The sequence below is a fragment of the Pleurodeles waltl genome, chromosome 5, assembly GCF_031143425.1.
Source record: "Pleurodeles waltl isolate 20211129_DDA chromosome 5, aPleWal1.hap1.20221129, whole genome shotgun sequence".
Taxonomy (NCBI): domain Eukaryota; kingdom Metazoa; phylum Chordata; class Amphibia; order Caudata; family Salamandridae; genus Pleurodeles; species Pleurodeles waltl.
Window position 1 is genome coordinate 424,224,967 of NC_090444.1, and position 27,146 is coordinate 424,252,112.

Here is a 27,146-nt window from a genome sequence, read left to right on the forward strand (position 1 = left end):
CTCACTAAATATTTCAATAGGAAGCAACCTTCATGGAAGGTGGTGCAAATGCTGCCCATTGAGGTATTCCAGCCACTTGAAGGAAAATCGGCATCATCTAACACACACAGATACTCTTTTCAATAAGAAGACTGAGCGCCTGATTACAATTTTGGCAGAGGGGGTTAATCCATCCCAAATGTGACGGATATCCCGCCCACCGTATTATGAGGTCCATAGGATATATAATACGGCGGGCAGGAAATCCGTCACATTTGGGACGGATTAACCCCCTCCGCCAAAGTTGTAATCAGGCCCTAAGTTTCTAAGCACTGTCTGACATGGCAAATACTCATTTTATTGTATTAACATACTAAATAGTTCACTACCACCAATTTAATTATTTAATATGGCGCTGTGTTATAGTATAATGTGCCTGAACCTTGGTTAGCAATGGTGGTTTATGAGGCTGTAGTGGTAAGGGTGTCGTAATGAAGACCATTAAAGCGGAGATTGTTTCAAGAGCAAAGATTTATCCCCGACAGGAGACCCACAACCGGCACACAGCACAGGCAGCAACCGCCCTCCAGCCGCGCTCCGTTCCCGAATTCCCGATCCCCATAATAACACCAACATTCTGATCCCCATAACAACACACAATATTCTAAGAATACAACAGAGGCACAGAATTCCTCTGTGAATTACAATGTACGGTTAAGCATACATGTGTAGAATTATAGTTGGCGGTGTTTTTCACAGTGGGGTTCTGAGTGCCATCAAATAGACAAGAGCAAAGTTGAGTTGTCTATGATGTCACTCATAACCCCAAGACGAAAAACATTCCCGTACTTCACTTTTTACCCTGCTATAAATTTATGTCATGTATAACCCCCAAAATTATCAACTGCTAAGCGAGGGCAGAGGAGTAATGGGGAAAGCATATATAACATAGCCTCTTCTCCCTTACCCAGATGTGAAAAAAACCATACCTGACCTGCCATCTTTGGCTACTCCTCACCACCTTCCTTGCCATCTTTCCCCTCCTGCAGCTGTGCTTTCTCTTTTCAGTCAAAGCAGACGAGCAGAGCTGGCTGACAGGCTCTCCGGAGTCCTGTCAGTCTGGCCTGGAAGGCCTTTATGACATAGCAACAGTGGGTAACAGGTTTTGGAATGAACTGTTGCTACGTCATAGCACTGAGTTACCAGATTAATGATCTGGTGTAAACGATAGAGGCTTCCTACGGAAGCCAAGCATAACATTCTGCATATTATTGCTACAATATTGTGACGTACCTAGTATTTTATTCATGTGGCCAGTTACCAATGTAGAACACCAGCTGCCATTTTATTTTCACAGTGAAAGACCACGATGAAATACACATTTCAGAGAGGTAAGAACGGTTGATAACATCATCTTGCTACTGAATCCCATTTGCCTTTCTTCATTTACCATTTAATAGAATAAGTTTATTCTGCAAAGTATACATTGTGATAACTGCGGCAGATCAGTAGAGCAACCGTGTATTGCTCCATTACAGAAGTGCTTACTGAAACTAGTCTGTGAAATGCACTTCCTGCTATTGAGCAACGCTAGAAACCTGAGATTCATGAATGGGCAAGCGCCATTACTGTTGACCTCACTTCATTCAGCAGCAATATGCTTCCACATGCAAAAGTTCCAGTGTCATTTCTGTCAGTAACAGGCATCCAACTACTGCTACTTCTCCAAACAATCACCTACACAAGATGGCTGCCAAACTAACCTATGTGGGAACCAGCGTGAATAAAGCCAAGAGTACACTCGCACTGAAGATACAGATGATGGAAAATCTTTAGATAAATATTTTTTTAATTACAGAGCAGTAGCCTGGCACACTTTAAAATTAAAACGAAAAACGATGCAGCAAAAGGGATTAGTGGCCCGAGCAATCAGGTGATGGTTATGCAAATGACTGGGATTCCCATTCAAATCACATCCCAAAATTCCAAGCCATGAAACTTCTCCAATGCCACGTGCAGTGAGGCACACACGTGGACCCATGCTAAATACTTACCATTGCAGAAACTGCATGATCATAGTGAATAAGGAGGAGCAAGAGTCAAAGTGATCACTGCCACCAAGAAAACCACCTGACTTTGGTAGGTTACATTGGTATCTGAACCTAGTACCCATGAGAGAGGGAGAGAAAGAGAGAGAAAGAAAGTTCGTATACTGTGCAAGCAGAGATAATACTTCGCTCAAAAGGATATGTTTAAGGCTCCTTGTTCCTGATGGGTTTAAATACCCAATATTTAAACAACCCCTTCTTTGCCGCTTGCTTACATAATAGAGATGGTATACTTCTGATTAAAGGCACCACGTGTTTTTAATAACACGAAAAAATATACTGTTGTATCTTTACTCACTTCCCAACCAAGCCCCTCTGCCTCACCAGGACATGACAATAAAGAGAAACATCCTTCAAAATACATCCTATATTTCTTTGTTGCTGATATGCACCAGACAAAGCTAGTCTTTGTTAATGTTGGACAAGGAGACTTCTGGAAAACATGGCATGATGCTATGGGAGGTGGCATGCAGTCTGCCTGTTCTTCACTACAGGGTCTATGCTTCTCCCTAATGGTCCGTCCCTTCTCTTAGCACCACCTTTTCAGCAACATAGGAGGCCAGCCCACCCCCCACAGAGGTCCATGGGGGTCATTCTGACCCTGGCGGTCATGGACCGCCAGGGCCAACGACCGCGGGAGCACCGCCAACAGGCTGGCGGTGCTCCCATGGGCATTCTGACCGCGGCGGTACAGCCGCGGTCAGAAATGGGAAACCGGCGGTGCCCCGCCGGTTTCCCGCTGCCCTGGGGAATCCTCCGCCGCCATGGGGATTCCGACCCCCTTACTGCCAGCCTGGTTCTGGCGGTTTTGACGGCGGGTGCCAAGCAGTGCACTGAAAATCGCGACGGCATCCTCATGGAAGGGGGTTTCCCGCTGGGCTGGCGGGCGGCCTTCTGGCGGTCGCCCGCCAGCCCAGCGGGAAACTCAGAATGGCCGCCGCGGTCATTTGACCGCGGTGCGGTCATTCGGCGGCTCCCGCCGGGCCTGCGGTTACCGCGGCCGGCGGGAGTCAGAATGACCCCCCATGTCCTTAATCTCCTTTGCAGCCATGGAGGAATTTGAGATTGCAAGGGCTTGAACACATTTTCTAAGGTCACTTTAGGTAACACATTCAGCTACATATATGTTGGGGCATACCTGTTTTACTTTTGTATTGGTAAGTCTAGCAAAATGCAACAGAGCATAGCAAATGGCGGCAGAAGAGCCACAATATTATTATGTTAAGACCCCACAAAAAGTTGTACAGGGGTACAAAGATAAATAGATAACACTGGGAGTGCAGAGTTGGGAGCCCTTTCGGATTTCTCAATACCACTTGAAACTGCTGTCCATGACTGAGACCATGGACAGATCTAGGGGAGAAATTCAGACCTGACCTGCATCTTCAGTTTTTTTCCGAGTTGTGTCATTATTTCTTCTCCTCATCTTTTGTTACGTCATAGTCCTCCTTGGAGTAGGATGCTGGGGTGCTGGATCTACTGAGCCAGGAGATGCAGCCAGTGAAGAAATATTTACATTTTATTATGGGCCTACTTCTGAATGAAACTCAACCAGGTGATAGGTGACAGCAGGCCACATTTCAGGCAGTCCCATTGCTAATCTGCTACTGAACACACGCATTCTGCTGTGAAGGATTTGCTATTAAGTGAAAGGAAGGATCCAGAATGAAACTTCATGCTTTATTACCCAATCCACCAGTAGTGCCGGCCTAGGTGGAACACAAATGTCATGTTCCTTATTCTAAATTGCATGCAGGCTAACCTCAAGGGCTACAGCTTTGTGGCCACAGATGATGCAGCAGTATCAGATTCAGTTGACAGAATGGCCAAGTCCTACTTAATTGTGACTTTGGCATTCCACTCTCTGAGGTATGCACTATGTTCTTCACAGTTCACTGGTCCAGACTGCCCATTGTGCTACTCTGGTATTTTCTAAATAGGATGGAGGCTAGTGGCTTATTTTCAGAGCAGCATAGTAAAAGGACAGACTGCCATGGTCTAACCAGGCCCCTGTGTTTATATTCTAGTTGAGGTAGTGTTTTTGCCAGGCTGGTTCAGGTTTCCAGTCCAGTTGTTCAGTCATTAGTCCAGGACTTTCAGGCACTGTCCTTGTCAATGCAAGTGGGAGAGGCTTGAGATGCAAATTTTGCAAATATGCAGCACTATCAATGCTGTTTATAACCGAAGAGACTCTATAATGGCAACAAGTGAAGTGGTTACAGCTCACAAAATTAACCATTTCAGAGATCAGATTGTGTGTGGTGTTTAACTAGAGTAAGAATTTTACAGTTCCTTAGAATATAAGCACACACATACTTTCAAGGGTCTCTCAAAATTGGTACATAACTGGAAACATTCGTATCATAAAAATCAGGACAGACCATAAACACACATTCAGGCACATGTAAATGTGAGCCCAGAGGCTCTCATGAGGGGGAGATGGACACCAGTCTAATCACCCTAAATAAAAATAGTTATATTTCTAACTATAGCACCTGTCATATTCAGACTTGTCCAGTGGGACAGTCTGATCAATTTTCTTCAGGCCTGGGTTGGCTTCACTATCAGACTCTTGGGCCATATATAGAATGTTCATTTATAATGGCTCCCAGATTTTGGTTTGAATTTGAAGGGGAGTGGCTTATGTCATAGTGGTGGCCCCACTGTGGCCACTAATTATTTTGTCTCCTTGTTATATTTTGTTGGGGCTCCAGAAAAGGTCCCTTAGCAGCTATACCACCCTCTATGATACCCTTCAGGCCTTATAAGTATGACGCTAGGTTGGTACTTCAGATCCTGCAACAGAGTTTTGAGCTATGATTATTAGTGGTTACACTATGTATCCAGGGGGGCACCACTGAGCCACTCCATTCACATATTTGCAGTAATACATCCTTTAGCTTGAGTCCTCTTCAGAGATCTCCTATAATGTCCACCCCTTTTATGCATTCAGAATGGCTCAGCTGAGTTCCTAACTCTTCAGTGTTTTTTCTTACTTGTGATATCAGCGCAATGTTGTTCGCATTAGTGTGAACACCTTCCTGATTCAGGGAGTTCCCTGATAGGACAATTATCCAAGAAAGTCCAGGCGCATCACTAAGATAGCATCTTCTTTTCATGTAGAAAAAGAGTTTATGCTGTCTTCACTCTCTCCTAAGCCAGTCTCTAAACGTCAGGTCAGATTACATCTACTGGATGTAGTTTTGGTGTTGGGGATCTACTTGAGGTTGGGTTAAGAAACAATGCCCTTACTACTCCTAATGAACGTCATCATTTGGGGTCTCCCTCATTCATACCCTAGTATCAGCATCATGCTCAATTCAGCTTCACATTTAATCATGCATGGAGCTTGGATAATGATAAGGATGACTTTAGAGGGCTGACTACACTTAAGCACCTGCCCTAATGAGAGGGACTGGTTCTGATGATAGAGGACTGTGAAGAAATATTTTCTTTTCTTTTTTAATATTATTAAGTACTTAATAATATAAAAAATACTATCACAGTGCCTATCTCCAGGGGTAGGTGCACCTTCCCAATTATGTAAGTTTTGTAGGTTTTGAGAGGGGAAGGAAGAATTGTAGAAGTAACCAAGGCAATACTTGTTTGCGTGGAGGTCATTTTAAAAGTTGTTAAAATGATTACGAAGAACAATATTTCCTTAGACTGGAAGGCCATGTGAAAGAGTTGAAGAGAAAGCATGGGCTTCAAATTGTTAGGTTTTGTCAAAAATGAGATAATATTTAGAGGCATTTCATGCATAATTTAGCAGAAACCCAAAAATTGGTTCATTCTTCCTCTGAAACATAGATCAGTGTGAGCCTACAATATAAAATATTAAATGTGTTACTTAATAGCACAACGAATTAGGTCAAATTTATTATTAAGAAGGTTAGTGATTATCCCTTCTGCTATGCTGTGTCAAGGTGTAGCTGGTAGAAAGGGTGACACGCTGTGACAGGGGGTATGATGACATTCCCCTAGTGTGACAGATCTTATTATATTGACGCCAACAGAGATATTTTGCACTCAAGGAAAACACCAAGGTTGCTTGGCATAAATCCTGCACATGTTCAGGAATTAGTCCTTATAAATGGCAACCTGTCTCTTATGTACCTCTCCTCCGCCGACACCTCCTTTTGCTGCTGATGTGGTTTTGTGCCTTCCATCTCTCTGATGCTAACCGCGTAGATCTTTGTTGTATAATCAACAGCTTTTTCTCTTGCAACATCACTGTCATAGCCTTTAAAATACAATCATAATCAAGTGTTAGTATAATTTAAAAATATGTAAAAGTGTATGCCTTAGTTATATTGTATTGTTACTTTCCACAGCATCAAGACAAAAACGTTAAAGAAGAAGCAGAACTGGCTATGCCTTTAAAAAAAAAGGAAAAGGTCAGCTATACAAAAGCCTATATGAGATTTCATAACAATAGAAGTGACCTTGGAAATCCCAAAGGCACAAAGAGGCGTTCCACTGACATTGCCTGCCAAAAACTAACAGATAATGCACACTGAAATCTAGGCAAGAAAATGCACAACAGATCATACTAGAAGGTAAGCAGTGAACATGCAGGGGTACGGTACTAATTATTCACTATTGGAAATACTGAACTTTTGTTAATATACTAGGGTAATTTTTTGAAGAACATATGGCGCTACTTACAATCATTATGTGTTGTATATATGAAAGAGTATAAGCAATCATTTAGGAAGATTCATCAAGTGAGCCGCCAATGATTGAAAATGTTTCATTAACAATGGGTCTTATTTTCAATCCTAAACATGTGATGTGACTTTTTTAATTAGTACAACAATTGACAAATGGAACATGTCTCCCTGCAGCCTTATAATCCACCAGGGCAGGCCATTAAAGGCCTACTTTTGTATTTTTGTCCTTTGACTCAGGCAATAAACATGGAACAGTGTGAGCCTATAAAGCCAATTTAATGTTTGGGTTCACCTTGTAATTCAAAATGGAGTTCAATCCCTAAATGATTTGTAGCCAAAATTGAAGGAGAGTGGGACGGTCCCAAAATATATATTTTTAGCTTTATGTGAAAGTTCTGGGGAAAATATACTTTCCAATTGAGGTTACCTCCATCCTCATCAGTATCCGAGTCTGATTCCTCGCTGTCGACTGGCTTACTCTCCAGATTGCCAAAAGCCTCTCTAGTCCAGATCATGAGAGCAGTGTCAGCCCCACCAACAGTCAGCAGCGTGGAGTCATCCTGCAGCCACCTCACATTTGTTACGTGGGCACTGTGGCCAATGTACTTCTTGAACTTTACATGCTGGCCCTGTGACATCAACAGTCCACAAGTTACATCTTAAACATACATGTAGTCACATTCCCTGTGTACCTATGGCTTACTCTCAAACATTTACCTCGCAACACTTTTCGCCCTGAGCATGTAGCAGTGATCATGAGATGTTCAGGTGGATTTGTATACACTATGTTAAAATTGACTATATTTACCCAAGTAACACAAATACAGTGATGGACACATATCCTCAACTATCAGTACATTCAGGGCCACAAGAATTTTGTGGCCGTGGCATTTTCCGCATGATTATGGATCTGCTGCATAATCTGCAGATTTTACAATAACATTTTTTCAGGTTCAAACAACTCAAAAGTTACTAACCGCGATAAACATATTGCGTCGCAGTGAAGGCCCTGCCCAAAGGATGACGGGCCACCTTTTGGTTGCTTATTGCTGTACTTGGATGTTACAATGGTACTTGTGGGGTGAAATCTTTGCTCAGACAATGCTAACATGTAAACATTTTAAAAAATCACTATCACAATACTACCAGAGAACATGGCGCATTACTTCACATAAGGAGTATGCTACTTACCCTGTAGGCATCTATATGTAGCATGCAGTGTGCAGATTCATATGCTATGCACGCTCCTGCCATCTAGTGTTGGGCCTAGACTCTGCAAGTAGTTTTCCTCAAAGATGTTTTATGGTCAACATTGTATCTCCTTGTAGTATTGTAGTGTTGTTGTTCCTTTTCATTCGTTTTCATATTCTTTGGGTATTCTGTATCTTCATGTGAATACTTATGTTTTAGTAGTACTTGGTATGTTCCATCACTCCCCCCAGCCTGCTGACTGTTCTTCTGTCTGGAACGTGAGGAAGGTTCTATCTTGACAGTTGGAGAGCAGCAGCCTGGGGCTTAGGAGGAGTTGGAGTTCTTCTTACTTGTGGATGTACTTTCCAGGATTAAACCTATAAGAAAATATATCGTCTTGGAAATTCTTCTCTTCTCCTGGATGACTCATATCCTACACTCCTCCTCCTCAAAGTATTGCACGTTCAACGCTTCCTTTGTTAGATCGTAATGTTTTTTCCCTGCCATATTGAAAGTGAGGATATAGGTGGTCACTACAAAATTGGCGGTCTTTTTCCATGACCGCCGAAGCCGTTGCCACCAACAGACCGCCAGTCCTGACGGTCCAAAGACCACCATATTTTGACTTAGGTAGGATTTCCACCTGTTTACAAGCCGAAATCCAACCTGCCTTGCCGATGGAGGAAGAGAGGCGGTACCACCACCAGCACCGCCACCCCAACAAAACTCCACCCGCGTGTTACGATACATGATACAGCATGGCGGAGTCCTGTCGGCGGTGCGGTGCTGGCGGTGGAAACACCAGGACCCATCCCCTCCTGGACGACCACCTCGCCGGAAAAGGTACGTTGATCATCTAAAAGGTGGTGGTGGGGGGGGGGAGGGGCAAAGTTGTGTGAATGTGAGTGGTGTCTGCGTGTGTGTATGAATGCAGGGGGAAGGGGCGTCTATGTGTGTTTTTGTGTGAATGTGGGGGGAGGTGGTGTCTGTGTGTGAGTATGTTTGTGTGAATGCGGGGGGAAGGGGTGTCTGTTTGTGAGTGCGTGTATGTTCGTGTGAATGCGGGGGGAGGGGGTGTATGTGTGAGTGCATGCATGCAAGTGAATGTGTATGCCTGAGTGTGTGCATGCGAGTGAATGAGTGTATCTGAGTGAGTGTTTGGGTGCGAGTGTGTGGGGTGTATGTAAGTGAATGCGTGGGTGAGTGGGGGTGCGTGTATGTAGGTGTGTGGTTATGTGGGGGGGTGTTTGCCAGCGACAGGAATAGAGATTCCTGTCACCGGGTGCATGACCGCCACAAAATGCTGTCGGTCCACAGAGTGGTAATACTGATGCTGGTATTGCGGCTGCCATCTGGCCAGAGGTACTCACCTCCGGCACAGTGGTCCAACTGCCCTGACGGTACAGGTGGCGTTTTGTAATATGCGGGTCTTCACTGCTGGCCTGGCGGCGGACCAACCACCGCCATGGCAGTCAGGTGACCGCCAAAAGCATTATGTATATATGTGTCACCATCTACTACCTGCCAGTGAGAGGGAAGGGTGTATGTGAATTTGCAGCACGACACGTTACGAACAGATGCTTTTACGGTAAGTAACATACTCCATTTGTAGCATATGTTGGCAGCAGATACATCTGCTATGCACAGACTGTAAAGCAGTATTCCTCTCACAGTGGCTTAGGCATCCGATGGTGCACTTGCTTGACATAATGTGCGTTCATCCTACTAGAGCCTGTTGTCTGGCTTGCACATCTACACAATAGTGTTTAATAAAAGTGTGTGGGCTTGTCCATGTTGCCGCTTTACAAATGTCTGTTAGCTGGATATTTCCTAAAAATGCCATTGATGCTGCCTTTTTCTGTGTTAAATGAGGTATTGGCACTGTAGGTAGTATTTGTTTCGGTTTAATGTAGCAAGTATGTATACATTTTACTATCCATCTTGCGATTCATGCTTTTGAGACTGAATTGCCTTTCTGTGGGTTAGAAAAACCTACACATAGTTGTTGTGTTTTTCTGAATGTTTGGTCTCTCCACATAGTACATAAGGGCACGTTTTACATCCAGTGTATGTAATGCTCTTTCTAAACATTTTCTGATTTTGGAAGGAAAAAAGGTAAATCCATTGTTTGATTAAAACAGAATGGCAACACAACCTTCAGCAGAAACGTAGGGTTTGTGGGTAGGCGAATGTTTGCTTTAAATACTTGAAGGTAAGGTTCCTCAATAGTGAGTGTTAATATTTCACTGACTCTTCACAGTGATGTAATGGCCACAACAAATGCCACTTTCCACTTGCATTTATGCATTGGTTAAAAAGGTGTAGACATTCATCTTGTTAACACAATATTTAGTCGACATTGGTACAAGAGGTGTACATGGTAGATTGATGTTTTCTGTTTTGTAGGTAAGCTGTGTGTTGTAATCTGAAGTCTCTATTATCCCTCATAATATCTCAAATGTTTTCAACATTGTATTCTGCAGTTATGGCAATCCCCTCGTGCTACAGCTGAAGTGGCAGTTGCCGCTAGCTGCTTGACAGGGATACCACGATGCGGAGAGTTGAGAGTATAATAAAGCAATCTACAATATTTGTTGTGTGGAAAACTCCTTTCTTACAACACTGTGATTGCTGCTAAAAGCAAGAGTACAGATGTGTATGCTAATTGTGCTTTTTGTAAATGTAGCAAGTAACATACAAGTTGTTGTTCAGATGGTGACGAGGGGTTTAAGTTGCTTGCAGCACAGTCAGCATAGCAGTGCACACATGTTTCCATTTTGCTGCATAACATGCACTTGTGGTTGGTCTTCTGACTTCTTTTAGAATGTTCATGTATTCCTGAGGTAAATCTAGATACCCACATTCTTTGACCTCAGGAGCCAGATTGCAAAATTGAGTTGCTGAGCATTGGGTGTCTCACTCTGCCTCAACTGTGAGTGAGAAGATCTGGAATGTTTGGTAGCTTCTTGTGTGGTGCTAGGGAAAGCTCCAGTTGAGTTATGTATTGAGGCTGACATGCCCATGTTGGAGCTATGAGCTTCATAGTTAGTGAAGTCTGTCTGAGTTTCCTGACCACGTAAGGAATGACTGGGAGAGGCGGAGAAGCATACCCAGATTTCCCTGACCAGTTCATCCTTAGTGCATTGCCCTTGGACTGTGGATGCCTGGATGTGAAGTTTTGGCATTTTGCATTTTCAAAGGTAGTGAGGAGATCTGATGGTGGTGTCTGCCACCGTTGGAAGTATGTTTGCAGGGTATGAGTGTGGATCTGTCACTCTTGGGCTTGTTGTTGCATTCTGCTTAGTAGGTCTGCTAGTGAGTTGTACACTCCTGGTATATACTGTTCTAGGAGGTGGACTTTGCATTTGTTGACCCATTTCCATATGACTTGTGCTAGCTGCGATAGTTTAAGTGAATGTGTCACGCCTGGTTTCTGAATGTAGTACATTGCTTTCATATAGTCAGTTCACTGAAGGACTTTTTTGCGGATATACTGGGTAGAAAGGCTTTGAGAGCCATTTGAATGGCTAGTAGTTCTAAGATACTGATGTGCAAAGTCTGTTATTGTCGGGACCAATGTCTCTGTACCACAATGTCCTCCATATCAGCACCCCAACGCATGAGTGATACATCCGTTGTGATCATCACTTGCGGGATTGGGTCCCTGAAGGCTCTTTCCATTTGTGTGTTCTGTGAGTTCCGCCATTGGATCTTGGGTTGAAAACAACATTAGATCCTCCATATTGCCCCAGCTTGTGACCATTGCAATGCTAAGCACTCCTGTAGGAGTCTCATCTGTAGTCGTGCATATGAAGCTATCCTATGCATTAGGCCATCATAAAAATAAGTTGCATCACTGTTTGACTGTTAGGCGACAATGTGGCTGAAAAAGAGCCAGCTGATTCTGGAGATTGAGATCCCTATGTGCATTGTGGTATACTTTTGCTGTGATCGAACTGAGTATGTCTCCAAGATAAGGTTGTATCTGTGATGGCACTGATTGTAAACCCCAGTTTGTGTGAAAGATTGATTGTGTCTTGGGTATCCTGTACACATTTTTGTTTGTTGGAACTCTTGATCAGTCAATCATCTAGAGAAGAAAATACATGTACGTTTTCCATTCTTAGTTTTGCAGTTACTATAGCTAGACATTTTTTGAATACTCGTGGGGCTGTTGTTACCCTGAATAGTAGTACTTTGAACAGACAGTAATGTCCACCTACCACAAACCAGAGATATTTGTGATGTGCTGGTTTGGAATATGAAAATATGAGTCCTTCAAATCTAATGCAGTCATGAAGTCACCTTCCTATAGTAATGCTATTACATCTTGAAGAGTTACCATTTGGAAGTATTCGGATATAATGTAATGACTGATGGGCGTAAGTCCAGTATTGGACGTAGAGAGCTATCCTTTCTGGGTATTAGGACATATATGGAGTATACCCCCTTTTTGAAACAAGACTTTTACTTCTTCCTTTGGCAGATGTAGAGGCTGTGGTTTTAGTATGTGCTTCTTTGGAGGGATATTAGGTGGTTGTTGTTTTAATTGCAGGCAATATCTCTGACTGACAATATCTAACACCCATCGATCAAATGTTATCTCTGGCCACATCTGGTGGAACTGTTGTAGCCTTCCCTAGACAGGTGATTTGTGACCAGGGAGAAGTGTTAAAGAGTCATTGTTTGGTGCTTAAGGCTCCTTCTGAGGGTGTGCCTCTCCCTTTCCTCTAGATTTGTATTCATCTCTATAGTATCCCCGCCCTGCTTGTTGGTGGTATTGTTGTTTTTGATATGAAGGGGGTTTCTTTGGTGGTATCTTTAAGGTCCCTCTCCCTTGGCAACAGCAAAAGAGTTTCTGCTTTTGTGATGATGTTTGCAAAGCATTCATTGTTTTGCAGTGTCTGTGTCTTTTATGATTTTTTTTTTATTGCTTGCCTACTTCTGGGCCACAGAGATGCTCTCCTTCAAAAGGAATATTAATAATGTGCTGTGGCACTTGTGGCTTAAAGCCCAATATATGTAATCATGCATGCTTACGTAGCATAAGAGAAGAAGTAATACCTCTTGCCACAGAGTCTGTACTATCCAGTGTACCTAATGGCTGTGTTGGAGATTTCTTTACCTTCAGCCACTAAGTCTATCTTACTGTTTTGTTCTGGGAGATGTTGCATTAAGTCTTTCATTTCATCCCAAATTGCTCTGTTGTATCTTGACAGCAGCCCCACCGAATTTGCGATTTGCAATTGGTTGGTATGACCTGTAGACTTCCTTTTGCCTGCAGCATCGATGTGCTTACTCTCCTTGTCAAGAAGTGGATGTTGTTCTCTTCCTTGCCGTTGTCACCACTAGGTAGTTGCTGCATGGGGGGGACCCCTGATATAGGTTGGGTCTGAAGGTGAAGACCTGTATTTCCTTTCAATTCGTGGAGTAAGTAGCCTGGATTTTAGTGGGTCCTTAAATATGTCCTTTGATACACTTAATATTGATCCGGTCCGAGGAAGATACTGTACTGTGCGCTCAGTGCGCAAAAGTATCTCAACTAAGAAATCAGTTTCTGTCTCTGTAGTTTGCATAGAGAGTTAATGATATTCTGCAGCTCTCTGTATGACACTATGATATGATGACGTGTCATCAGGTGGATGCTTTCAAGAATTGGTGGTTCTATATTTATGTCAGGGTCAACCACATAATAATAGCCCTGTGGGACTGGACTGAGGTGTACATCGCCCTGCTAATCAGAGTCATAGTCCAGTTGAGGAGTATGCCCACACTCCTCTTCATGTGTAGGTGAATGAGATCTAGGTTGTAGGGATTGAGGTAGTTCAAATATAATAGGGCTTGTGGGCCTGTGTTGGATATCCACCCTTTTTGGTGGTGGTAGTGTTACCTCAAAGTCCTGTACATGTCTTTTGGAAGTGTTTTGATGTTGTTTTTCCCTCTTATATTTGTACAGTCATTCAAAAACATTGCCTTCCTCTTCTCTTGGCATTTGTTTCTGTGGTGTTTCGCCTGCTTCTCTGGCCCAGTTATTGTGGCTGAGGAAGGCGCCTTTGTCTTTGCCCCAGTTGTAATATGGGCTTTTGTGGCGTCAAAGAGAGTCCTTGCTGTTTTTCTTTGGTCGATGCCGATATATACCTGGATTCTGAGTGGCTTGAATGTGGAGCTCTTTTTCAGATCCAATGACTTTGACGCTGTCAAAGCCAGTTAGGTCTTCTTTGGCGCAGATGCATGTGTTTATGCCAACGTGTATTTTGGTACAGAAGTGGTGTTGGTGCAATCCCCATGTTTTGGCCTTGTTGCCCAATCCGGATCGAGAACATTCTAAACCTTTCTCGGCTCCAAGGCATGCTCGCGTTGTCGACCAGAACCTGAGGTTGTGGACCACCATGTGTAGAGGGGGAGGTGTGTAGAATATTTTCTCAAATTTTGGGGGTCAATTGCACTCATGGCCCTTCGGTCCCAACCTAGGTGCCGGAGTATTCTGTATGTGCTCTTCGACGTGCACCTCAGGTTCCCCACTGGATTCGTCTGATACAACAAAGGTGACCCTACCTTGAAGAGGTAAATTGTCATCGACTTCACCTGTACTGTGGGATTCTTCGTGCGAGAACACTGCCTCGTCTGCCATCTCCATGTTGCTTGTTCACTGCCGATGTCTCCTACTTCACAGCGTTGTCTTGTTTTCGAAAAGATTGCATGCTGTGCAATCCTCTTCCTTGTGTTCTGGTAATAAGCACAAGTTACAGACCTTGCGAGTATCTGAGTAGGCATATTTTGCTATGCACTAAAGGCACCATTGAACAAGGCATTTTTTCTTGTCTCCATTACCCAGACACAAACATCATCAACAGGTGTGGATGTCGACTTTATGGAAATCTGTTGCATGCACTCAATGTGCAAACTTTTCCGCATGTATCGGAGTCTTATGCTAGTCTTTGTTGTTTTTGCTTCTTTTTTCTTCCGGAGGCAACATGTTTGTCAGACCTGAAGCATTACGCCACAGATAGCCCAGGCCCGAAAACAGAAAAAAATAAATACACAAAGGAGCCACTCAACATGTGCAATACCTTGAGAATGAGGAGTTACAAAACACAACATCAACCATAAAACATCCTTGAGAAAAACAACTTGCAGAGTCCAGACATCCTGGATTCAACACAAACGCCCGGACTGCAAGCTGAGAGATTCCTTGTGTGGAGGTCAGGGCAAAAGTTTAATAAACTCAAAATGTGCTGGAGTGAATAGGTTTTAATTTTTATAGCTGCCTAAGGTTAAGACTGCTGAGGGAGTCCTTCAATGCAGCAAGCATAAATTATGGTCCCACCTGCCTTGCGAAGCAGGTAGTAACTGATCAAGTATCTGAAGGACATTACTACGGCAAATCTTCTAATAAGATAAAACAGTGGTTCCCAACCTGTGGTCCGGGGACACCTGAGGGTCCGAAAAGCTCCCTCAGGGGTTATGCGATTCCTTAGAAAATTAAATAATATGAACAGATTAGTTCCCCCGCTTTCAGTAACAACTCATTAGGGGGTCCCCAGATTCTAATAATGATTGAGTGGGGTCCCCAGATTCTAGTAATGATAAAGTGGGGGTCCACAGATGTCAAAAGGTTGGGAACCACTGGGATAGAATACAAAAATACCAATATATAACAATAAAATATTGTTATAACAATATCAGATGTAAAGACACTGCATTAGTTGCATCAGCTAGGGAAACATCCAGCTTGCAGAAAAGAAAGACCAGCAAGTGTTGGAGAAGGTTCCTCCCTTTTAGGGGCTGATTTGTAACAACAGCGCCTACTAGGGGATCTAACTTTAATGATCTAGGGAATAACTACATGTCCTGCACCCTGCAACCTTTTTTTTTTTTTAAAGCGTAGTTTATTAAATTTGTAAGAAAACAGGGACAATACATGCAAAGCGGTATAATTCAGTTTTATATATATATATATATATATATATATATATATATATATATATATACACACACATATACAGTATTGTGTATGGGTCACAATAAGGAGACAGTTAACCCCTCCCTGTTCCACCATGTCCCATTGCTGTCGTCCTGTTATGGATACTAGAGTTTCTCTAATTTCCCCCCAATAAGTGTGCAGTGTGGGGCATGACCATAAGATATGCAGTAAATCAGTATCTTCTGTGCGGCAGCCCGTACAGGAGGCTATGAGTGTTGGGAGGATCCTATGTAATTTTGAGGGTGTAAGGTAAGTGGAATAATGAAAACTGAATGAATTTGAACTGCGTATTGTGGGATATTAAGCTGGGATACACCAGCAGAAAGCTCTATTCTTTGCCATGGAGTACACGCCCAAGGTCCATCTCCCATTGGGCCCTCAGTGAAGAAAGAGAGCTATGTAAGTGGGAGAGTAGTCATATATAAAGCCCTTTGACTAAGTGTCTGCCAGTCGCCATTTCATGAACTGCCTGAACAAAGGCATAGGTGCTTAGTTAGGAACCCGTTAGTGACCAATATGTATGAATAAAGTGTAAAATGTGGGCATGTATAATAAATAAAGTCCCAGGTAAGCCGTGTAGTTGTGTGAAGTCTTGATGGGACAATATCAATTCATCCTCAAACAGATCACCAACCGTGGATACACCCGCTGCCTCACAGGGAGCCAATCTCAACCAGCGGGAGCTTGCCCAACGGGTTAGGCAGACAGCACAGAGTGACATTCAGAGCATGTTGTGTGTGGTACGGCGTGCAGCCCCCCAATATCGTAGAGCATTGCAAAGGAGTAGAGGAAGTGTAGGGGGACGTGTCACTCCCCGCAGCAGGATATTATGTAACTGACCAGGGTTCAACATAGGTTGTGAGTAGCCTGTTTCGTGTAGGTGTATCCCAGCAAGCCAGTAGAAGTGCCATTGTAGCTGAGCCGCAAAGCAATAAGATTGGAAGTCAGTGGCTCCCGGTCCTCCATGGTCTGTCAGTAGATGCAATTTTTGGAAACTAACCTGGCGTCTACCAGTTCCTCATATTAGGTCAAGTAGGAGGGAGTCGAGGGTTTTAAAAACCCTCTGCAAGATCAATACCAGTAGACTGACAAAAAAGGAAAGTAGTTTGGGCAACATGACCATCTTGAAAAGGGCAAATTGACCTGTTACTGATAGAGGTAATGTGACCCAAAACTTCACTTGTGCCCTTAGTGCTAACGCGGCCTTAATTAGGTTCTCGCCTAGTATGTCCGTAGGGGACTTGAAGACTTGGATGCCTAAATAGCGGAATGTGCATTGTGTGACAGGTATAGTCCTTGTACCCACGTGGACTGTGCCATGCCGGATGATGTCCTAAAAGGACAAGGCATAGGACTTTGATATGGAGGCTGGTTAAGGCCTAAAATGATTGCAGGAGAGTGCAGATTGGTGTGAAATCCATATTGAGGATAGGATATAGACAAGCATGTTATCTGCATATAAGGAGATTGCATGGGCCTGTAGGCCTCCAGGGATACACCAATTTGTCACTTCTTGCCAAAGTTTTTCTGCCAGAGGCTCCATGGCTAGCATGAAAAATAACGGGGACAATTGGCATCCCTGTCTCGTACCCCTATCTACAGTATATTCCATGGAAATGTGCCTGCCCGTTTTAGCCCTTGCCATAGGTGTTGCATATAATAATTTAACCCACTTAATAAAGGCGGGGTATATTAAAGAGCTGCAGAACTGTAAACATATAGTCCTAATCTAGGGAATCAAAGGCCTGCTAGATAGGCAGCTGGCTTCTCGAAAGTCATCATGTGCAGCTTCCATCACCTGATATAAGTGTCTAAAATTATGTGTTGTGCTCCTACATGGGACAATTCCGCATTGATCTACATGGATGTCCCTCTGCATCTTTGGCCCGGTCATGGAGGATGGTGTGCTGCTTTTGGAGTTCAGAGACGGCAGTGGAATGGGCAGTCTGCATCGAGGCCAATGCAGACAGTGTGGTTTCAGCTGCTGACACTTTCTTTGAAAGTTTCCAGTGGTCATCACGCAGCATCCCAAAATCAGCAGACAGAGCGTCAATTAGATATTCAATTGCAGCTCTAGAGTCTCTAATTTCTTGGAGAACTACATCTAGTTTATCTGGTGAGGGCGGCAGGTGTGTGGGTGGGACACAGTCTTCTAAAGTATGGGGGAGCTCTCCATCTGAGAGGCTATACAGGGACAGTCCCTGGACATGTTGTGGTGTTGGTTTAGCAGATTTAGTGCGCCACATGGCAGTGGTTTTAGAGATGGGACGGTGCTACCAGAGGAGTCAGTGAAAATATGATCTACAAGCTAGTCCAGGATCTCAATTGCTAGGGTAATCCACCCTATCCATAGGAGAATGCTGCTGCCGCGTCCTGCCAACCGCAGTTTGCTCAGTATATCCACTAGTGGTTACAGCAGGCAGCCTGACCCCCCTGTCTCCCACTACAGGCTGCAGCGTTATTCTCAATCTCCTGGAGGTCTATTCAGGGATGTTGCACTAGATTTGGGCACCGGAGCTCTCTCTCTCCATATCGGGACTTTGATAAGAACGGGTGGGAGGTGCAGGAATCATCACTCCTCCCCCCCAGCCCATCACTGCTGCAATCTGGGCCTTCCATCCTGGTCTCACATTCGTCCTCTCAGCCGTTTCTCCTAGTGATCGGGAGTCTCAGATATTGCTCCCAGTGATTCGGCGTCAGCCTGCTTCAATCGCTGTGGCTGCACTCGTCTCGGCTCGCAGAAATCACAGGCCCTTGATCGCAGCACCTCCTCCTCACTGCCAGACAAGTTAACGGACAGGCAGCCACCAGCGCGGGAGCCTCCCTTCTATGCCCCAGTCACTCAGGCCCCAGCAGCCACTCCCGGCTGGGTACGGTGAAACCCAGGCCGCTTACGCCATTTTCAGTGTGCAGGCCATCAGATGCTTCGTTAACAAGTTTGGCCAATCTCCGCAGTGTGGGTCAGACCTCTGTTGGACTAATCAGTGGGTGAGCGGCACCTCTTCATTGTGAGGTATTGGGGAGTCATTTTTTCAGCAACTGTTGCACGGATCAATGCAGATTCTCTGGTGCCCGGCAAGAGCTCAGAAAGAAAGGTCTGATGAAGTCATTTCCAGCAGAAATAATGCATGCTACACAAACATGAGATTTTTTATCTGAATGTAGGCAGGCCCTATGGGATGGTCCTCAAAGCTCTTCTTCATCTTCTCTTTTATGTAATCTATTCTTGTGCCCACTGCCATAAAGGGTGATCCTTGTACACCCTTTGTGCACTTAACTTACAGGGTAGTATGCAAAACTGTGACATCCGAATTTATTTATATGCTGATGACACACAAATTGTGTTTAATTTAAAACTGAACCCCACACATTACTCTCACACTACCTCACATGCATGGGTAATCTTCACGAATGCCAGTAAATGTGTAATGATATTTGCACACACTTCCTATCTGTTGAAACACATATCACAGCTATTGCAAAGGTTGTTTTCATCACAGAATATTTGCATTATTTAATTTAGTTAAAATACAATGTTTTCATCCAGTCTATGACAATTCTGGCTGCCTATAACTACCATCCAAAACAAATGCTTCTACTAGATTACTTTCAGGGCTAAAATAATTTTAGTCTGGAATAAAACATTTGATACAAGTGTTGTGTTGGCTCTCATTTTACTAAATTAGACTGCTGAATACAGGAAGCAGCACCACTTGGCTGTAGGGAGCTAAGTCCAATTCCACAAAGTGTGACAACTGTTGGCCTAACCCTTCTGGCTAGCTAGCAGTACTTCAACAGCACCTCAAAGTGGCAGTGATTTTTGACAGCCGAGCACATGATAGTCTGATTTCCCAGGGAAATCGTGATGTAACAGGTCTCATCCTTTTCTCTCAGTTACATTTGTCTCACATATGCAAAGACGAACAGAAGCAGAAATCAGTTCAATATAGGTTATTGAATCAACTGCATTCTAGATAAAAAGGCATGTACTGCAATGATTAGGATGATAACACATTATAATAGCAATGCAGTGACAAAGAAAGTGAAACATAAGAAAAGTCCCACCATATTGTCAGAATCCTAAGTGTTGGAATTCCTACCTACGCCACTAAAGCACTAGTAGAGCACAGCAGTGTTAGCCCTAATCCGCCCTTCCAGATCCCCAGGAAGACACTATCCCCCATACTTGAATATGGTACTACTTAGAGTCCTCTCCCAAGTAGGCAGAAAAGACATCAAGTCTTAGCAGACAGCTGCAACAGCATTCGGTGGCAATTTTCTGGCTGAAACTCTCCCTCTAATGTGTAGGGGGCAGGCGGCTGTTTTATAATAAAACAGCTGGTGTTCTGAGAAAACTGCCCTAAAGTAAGAACGCATATGTTTCTCGTAAAGTGGCAAAGATTGTGGTGTTCCACTTTGTACTGACAACAATACCGGGTAGAGCTTTGAGGAGAGTACAGAACGAGAATGTCAGACTAAAAAGAATGAAAAAAAGTTCCTAGACTAAGAGTGTATGAGATAAAAGAAATAAAACATCACTGCAGAACAAAGCTTCTGCTCAGAAAATAAAATGAATAAAATAAATTGTTATTAGGCTAAAGGGCACAAGCTGCAGGCCTATGGCTAAAATAATGTGCCCATAAAAGCTTACTAAAATAACCTCAAGGCATAAGTTCATTGGCTTCTGGACCATAAATGAATTATGTTGAAATCAGCCTGTATGATACACATACAGTTTTATGGACAGGGCATACTAAATATTGTGATTGTAAATTATTGTAATCTTAGATTTGCCACAGCCCTTTTGCTTTAAGGTTCCAACTTGTATACACAAAAATGTACAACAGACCTTTCCGTACACAAGGTGTTCAATTGTGGAACAACAATCCAGTGGACAGTACAGCAGAATTATTAAACCTAAAATTCTGCAAAACGTTTGTGACTTGGCTTTTCAGTCCCTAACCCTATCCACTGAATAAATAGAGGCTGCCTTTATGAAGGAGCAAAAATATCTCATGACATCCTTTGAGATCAGAGCCAATGTCTCAAGGGATGTAAGTGGGACTTTATCCTGTAAGAAAGCTATGCAGCATGTTAGCGGGCATGGTGCATGATGGGGTTACTGGGCCTTAACCTATGTGTTTGGGGATTTTGCCAAGGATGTTTGGATGCCTGACCAACAATGGCACTACAAAATGTGGTCCTTGTACACCCTTTATGCACTTAACTTACAGGGTAGTGAGGGTGAGGAGTCAAAGTCTTCTCAAGGAGGCAAGTGTAGGGGGGTAGGGACCAAAAAACAGTCTAGATCAGTCCTTTTCCCTATAGAAAAAGAGTAGTACTTTTAATACACAACAAAAAGTAATATCACATAAATAAAGGTCAATCAGGCACAGGGCCCTAATATGGGTGCTAGAGGAGTGTAAGTACACAGAATATAAGTAGGTGCGATTATGGCTCAAATGTAAGGTCACTATGGCAGGTTCTGTAACCCACCAGTCAGTTCGGTTGTGTCACACTATTACAAGGTTCTTTCAGGGCTTCAAAGTGAAAAGAAAATAAATATCCATTCAGTTTAGTAGAGGCACAGTCAATCTTTGAGTTCACTAGGTTTCATCTCGAGTGCAAGGCCCAAAGACAACTGCAACACAAGTGGTCCTGCTCATGGTTCACAGCAGTGGCACAGGGTGAGCATCCCCTGTGTAGTACCCTCTGTGTCCCCACTCCATGTATGAGTTGGTGCCTGGTATGATGATAGTGAATTATGTAATACAATGTTAATGTGTGCCGTGAGAAGGAAGATGGCTCTGTGACCATGGAGGACTAGTTTGGGACTCTCCACCCTCGCATCCTCGAGCAAATGGTGAGAGCTCAGGCTGCTGGGTACGAGGCAGGTGGGCAAGGCCAGGCAAGGATGCACTGAGGGAGGTTATATGCTAATTTTGTTGTGTACCAGTGTATAGTTGTAAGGTTAGGGGCAATTCTATGGAGATAATGCTTTAAGGGCAGTGCTATGGAGACTTTGCTGTGCAGAAAGTGGGTGAAGAGGGAAATCTCTACAGTAAGCATAACTCTGAAATGGCCCATGAAGCTTCAGGCAGCAATACATTCAATGGTGATATGAGGAGAAGAGTTGTTTAGTACACAGTATGATTTGCCAATTAAGTTGACTGTGGCACAGGCAAGTCCATGGTTTTGAGGATTCCTGTGCACATAGTGGGTGTTAGTGTATTGTGATTGTTGCACATCACTCATCTGAATTTAAGGATCATCTGTGCTGGGCTCAGAGAGCCTCATGAATGTTGTGGTTTCCAGACCTAGGTGATTGAGAGGAGCAGCTTGCTACTGCAGACTTTGACATCATGAAGGAGGATAGTAAGTTGATGTTCGATTGGGACAAATCCAGAGATGTAGAAGAAAGACTACCCAAGGCCTCCTGAGTAATATCGAAAGAGAAGTAGGACTGTCTCCATGGATATAAATGTGACTGTGTTGCCTGGCATTTGCCCACTTCCAATGTTAAAATATGACATTCAATTAATTATTCAGCAGGGTTATTTGACATTCATGGGGTTCATATTATTCAATGTGTTTAAGATTAAGAAACATACCTCATTTCCCACTAAGTGAGAGGTTCATTAGGTTCTTAATCTGTTTGGTTGGTGATTCTTGTATACTGACTTGTGCCATATACATCTTAATAGCAAAGTATGTGCGTTAGAAAGTTTCGGCAAGTTCTGTTACCTGGGAGTTGGAGTTTAAGTTAATGGTTGTGGGGTGCTGAATTAGTGTTGCAAAGACAGGCTGAGAAGTGTAAATAATCAACTTGTAGGTTGTTGTACAGGTGGTGTGTGAGCATTTACGTTTGGCTCTAGACGGAGTCTGGTTAGCAGTTTAGAGAAGAGGGTGTAGAAACCATCTGTGTGTTCTTGTGTAAATATGAACTGTTATATATGTCCAAATGCCACAGATGTAGGAAAGAGTAGTACCTCATCCCAAGAAATAATTGTGTAATACATGTGTTTGTGCGGGTGCGTACTGAGGAAAGAGCAGTACCCTGTCAATAGAGGCTGTATGCACGAAGTACCGTGTGAGGAAGTTGAGGAAGAGCAGCACCCTGTCATGAGAAGTTGCATGGGGAAGTACCCAGTGGTATGCTACTTTGGGGAACAGCAATGTGGTGTTGTCAGGAGTTGCATAGAGGAGTACCTTTAGGTGTGCTACATTGTGGGGAGTAGTACCCTGTCATGTAAAGTTGCATGTACCAACTAAAGTACCATGGTTTGTGACATAACCAGGGAAAGTACCTTTCGGAATGAAAATGTGGGGAAATGTAGTACCCCGTGGTGCTGTTGGTCATAGCTACAAGTGTCACCTTAGTGTGCTCTGGGTTCAGTCATCTTTCTGTACCAATGGGAATATTTGTCAGTTACTGGAAGAGGATACGTGTTTGTGATTATTTTATGGTGGGTTTTATTCTGTTCTGTAAAACAGAGTTGCTCAGAGTTGTGCATGAACGGACGTTTTTGATGTAGCCCTGGTGTGCTGTAGGTGAGCACGTCTTTACCTGTTGGCATGGTCTGGTGTCAATGGTTGTATTGCTGGACTAAGTTAGTGCTCAATTGTTGTTTTGTGTCAATAATATTTAGTATGCATCTAGTGGAGACTGCTATATATGTGTTCAGAAGACATCACAGCTTTTTCTGATGCTGTTTCCAGAGGCTGTAGAACTGGGTGCTGATAAACTGTTTTCTTAATCCTGGCTCTAGTTATTGTTGGAGTGATGGGCTACATTTCTGTGTGTGGATGTGTAGGGGAGCATGTTGTCCTTCTGGAGTTGTGTATGTTGTTTGTTGAAGATGGAGAAAAGGTGAGGGTTGTGTCTGAGTCACCTGTGTAGTTTAGTAGTATAATGTGGATGTCTGGGAACTTTGTGTATGAGTGTGGCGAGGACAGGTTTTGTGTTTGAATCTGGTCAAGGGCATTTTGAGTTAAAATGATGAATGGTTAAGCTTTCTATTTTTGTTGTGTTTGTGCCTTGAGTGTGTACAATTAGGTATGATGGAGATTCCCTTTACTGAAGGAAGCCAGAGGGTCCCATGCCATGGCTGTCACATGACTGAATGTCCTTGACTACATGCACTACACAGCACATGCATAAATTATTTATAGTATCATCGTGAGTGGGCAGTGAATCAGGTGCTGAGGCCTCATGCCCTAGGAAGTTGCAAGACCTGCATGTTTTGGCTGTTGTGCAGTGGTACTCACAACCTGCTGTTGGCTCATTTCTTTGTTTAACATGAGGTTTTGAGAAGTTCATGTCCTGACCTGTCATGGAGTTTCTGTGATTGCTATTTGCTGACTGTGTGTCTGCACAAATATTTGGGGAGTTTAATAGGTTGATGTTGGGTGAATGTGTTAGCTAGACATGTTGGAGATTCAGTACTTGTGAATTATTTTTTCCTGTACTTGATATGTAAAGAAATGTATGTTCTTTTTTTGTTCTTTGTAACAAAGGGAAGACAGTAGCATCCAGTGTGTACCCATTCCCTGTATGTCTGGGCTGGAGTTCGGAATGCTGAGAATGAATGGTTTAATAGAATGTTTGTCTGTGGTGTAGAGTGGAAGCTAGGAAATAGGGACAGTTGGAGGAAGGATGGATGCTTGACAGGATCTGTCTGCTGTTGCTGTAACCTAAGGGTATAACAATAAACTAAAGAACTTACCTCCTACCTGATTGGCTTTGCACTCTTGTATGGAAGATTCTGCCCTCCAACTTCAATACACACCTCCTTTTCCACGTGATTATGAGGAAAGTGGCAACTCTGACAAAGTAGCAGCATAGGCCGAGGTGTTCCCACCGCCCAAATAACAATGAACCAACCTACCATTAGTCACGGATCCTTCATTTGCAATGTTACATCCCACTTGCACACGGTGGGCTGTAATGCAGCGATCACATTGATGGTTATGCTTTCAAGCTGTTGGCTGTTTAGGCATATGACGCTTGTTCAGGAAATTAATGGGGATGCAGGAAGACCCACTTCTAGACCGGGTAGGTGCTGGTTCCAATCCGTTGATTCACTCTGTCTTCAAGGCTTTCCATAATAGATCCTATTGGGCTCTGCAGCCATATAGTTACAATGGCCATGGAGTCCTTCTACCACTCACCATGCATATAGCATGCACATGACAAGCACAAAGGGATGTCAAAGCAGGGTCTGGGCAATACATTCAAATGGGATTTTACTCGAGTGGTGTCTATAGGCACCACACTGAAACAGGAAACACTGTTGGTTTAGGATTGTCAATAAGTAAAATGGTACACTGCTTAATATATATCCCAGGACATGGACAGTAATTCGATGTCAGCTGCAGACCACAGAGTGCGCGTTGCGTGTCCCTCAGAAACCAGGTCCTCAATCTCATGGTTATATGTAAGGCCTAGACATCAGCTCACATGATTATCATGTGCGCTGGACCATAAATGTCAGCATGCCATATAACCTCCTGCTGGGATCAGTCAGGGCAAGGGTGCAAGTCTATACTACTATGGAGGGAACATCCTGCCACAATAGCATCTGTGATTGAACTCGTTGATATGGTAGAGACATAAATCAGGGCAGAATTTTTAAACCAATTTGGATTGGGTTCAGGATACTGTGGTAATATATACATTAGATATTAATTTATAATAGTACATTGTATTTATGGAGAAAAAAAATTCGAAGAGCAGTTGTTGCTGTTTGTGCATGTTTTACATAACAAGTACAAAGACGTAAGATATCAGCTGGCGCGTTTAATTTGTTCAATCAACTTATCCGTCGCTCTATTTTCATCCATTATTTAGAAGGTGGCAAGCATTAGCCCAAAGCTGCACAACTAGTAGATATTTTCTTAAAAATAAGAGAGTAGAAGATTGTTTCTGTCAATTCCCCACAGTGAAAAAGTTGCCAATTTTAAGTTTTGCATTCAAATAAATTGTTCTCTTACCTTGACTGGATATGAAAACAGCTTCACAAAACCAAAGTCATCACCTGTGGCTAGTGATTTTCTGTCTTTAGTTAAAGAAGCTGCATTAACATCAGTAATATCACTGTGTGCTGGCCAGATTCCTTCACAAGTGGGGCCGAGGACACAAGTCCAGCTACTCCATTCTATTTTCTCAATCTACAATTTCAATGAAAAAGTTAAATCAACGCATGTCAGCCTTTTCAAAGTACTATGATTTTTGTAATAAGAAGTGCATATCTTTATGAGAATCCCATTTCAGCAATATAAAGCAGCAAGCATGCAAATTAATACTGCAGGGCCCGCAGGAATAAGTTTGTGGCCTCCAGAACGCTACAGAGCATTTTGTGGTTCTTCACTTATACCATACAATCCAAACCATGCATCTCTTGCTTGTGCCAGTGCTGGTGTTGGTCTGTATCCTTATGTAACAGTATACACTTAGCAGTTTTTATAATGGTGTTGAGTGCACTTTCCCGTTTGCCCTGCCATGGCACCTACATGTGCTGTAGGTTTGTGTTGCAAGGAGAGGTATTCTCTTGGCTAGAGTTTGAAACACTGCCACTTTGTAAACAGAAGATGCAACTGCTGCTTGTTGCCCTTGTTGGTACTGAGAGACTTGGGCATGAATTACTTGGTCTGTACTATTAACTGTGCAGTGCAGGGTCCTCTGTGAAAATTGTCACAGGCTGCTGTTGGTGTGTGTAACATTGGTTGCTTTTTTGCCTAATGGCCCTGTTTGTGTCCAGGTTGTGATGGTGTTCAGTAGGTTTTGGTACACCCCAACGTTGCCGCTGTTGGACACAGGGGTCTGGTTTAGCCCTTGCCACTTTGTTACAAAAAAGCATTGTTGGGAAAAGTCGCGAGGAATCACCAGGAGGTTACAAACCAAGCAACACAAGCCTTTTTGTTATAGCTGATCATTTGTGATGAACTGCAACACCAATAAGTACAACAATAAGCACACGATAAAACATTCAAAAGAGAGTATCATGAAGATGAAAGCAGATTTAGAAGGCAGTAGAATGTCCCTCCATACCTCTCCAGCTCGGATTACATGTCTCTTCCCTCTGGGAGCTTCAAAAAATAGTTGCTCTTTAGCACCTGAATTCACTTGTAATAATTTTCCTGTTTAAAAATAATGAAGTATTAGAGATTTTTCTGAGCAATTCAGCATTACTTTTTCAACGTACAGTATTA

General features: G+C 43.2%; 1 protein-coding gene across 2 annotated transcripts in view; it reads right to left on the reverse strand.

Annotated features, from left to right (window-relative positions):
* EML6 (EMAP like 6) overlaps nucleotides 1-27,146 on the reverse strand; it is an 854,573-nt gene that overhangs the window by 164,753 nt on the left and 662,674 nt on the right. Inside the window, exons 24-27 of one of the 2 annotated variants that reach the window (XM_069234186.1) lie at nucleotides 26,986-27,074; nucleotides 25,929-26,105; nucleotides 7,188-7,389; nucleotides 6,189-6,330 (exon numbers count right to left, since the gene is read on the reverse strand). In XM_069234186.1, the coding sequence (XP_069090287.1) occupies nucleotides 6,189-6,330; nucleotides 7,188-7,389; nucleotides 25,929-26,105; nucleotides 26,986-27,074 (610 nt within the window). The remainder of the gene's footprint in view (nucleotides 1-6,188; nucleotides 6,331-7,187; nucleotides 7,390-25,928; nucleotides 26,106-26,985; nucleotides 27,075-27,146) is intronic. The other variant, XM_069234187.1, reaches the window with a different exon arrangement.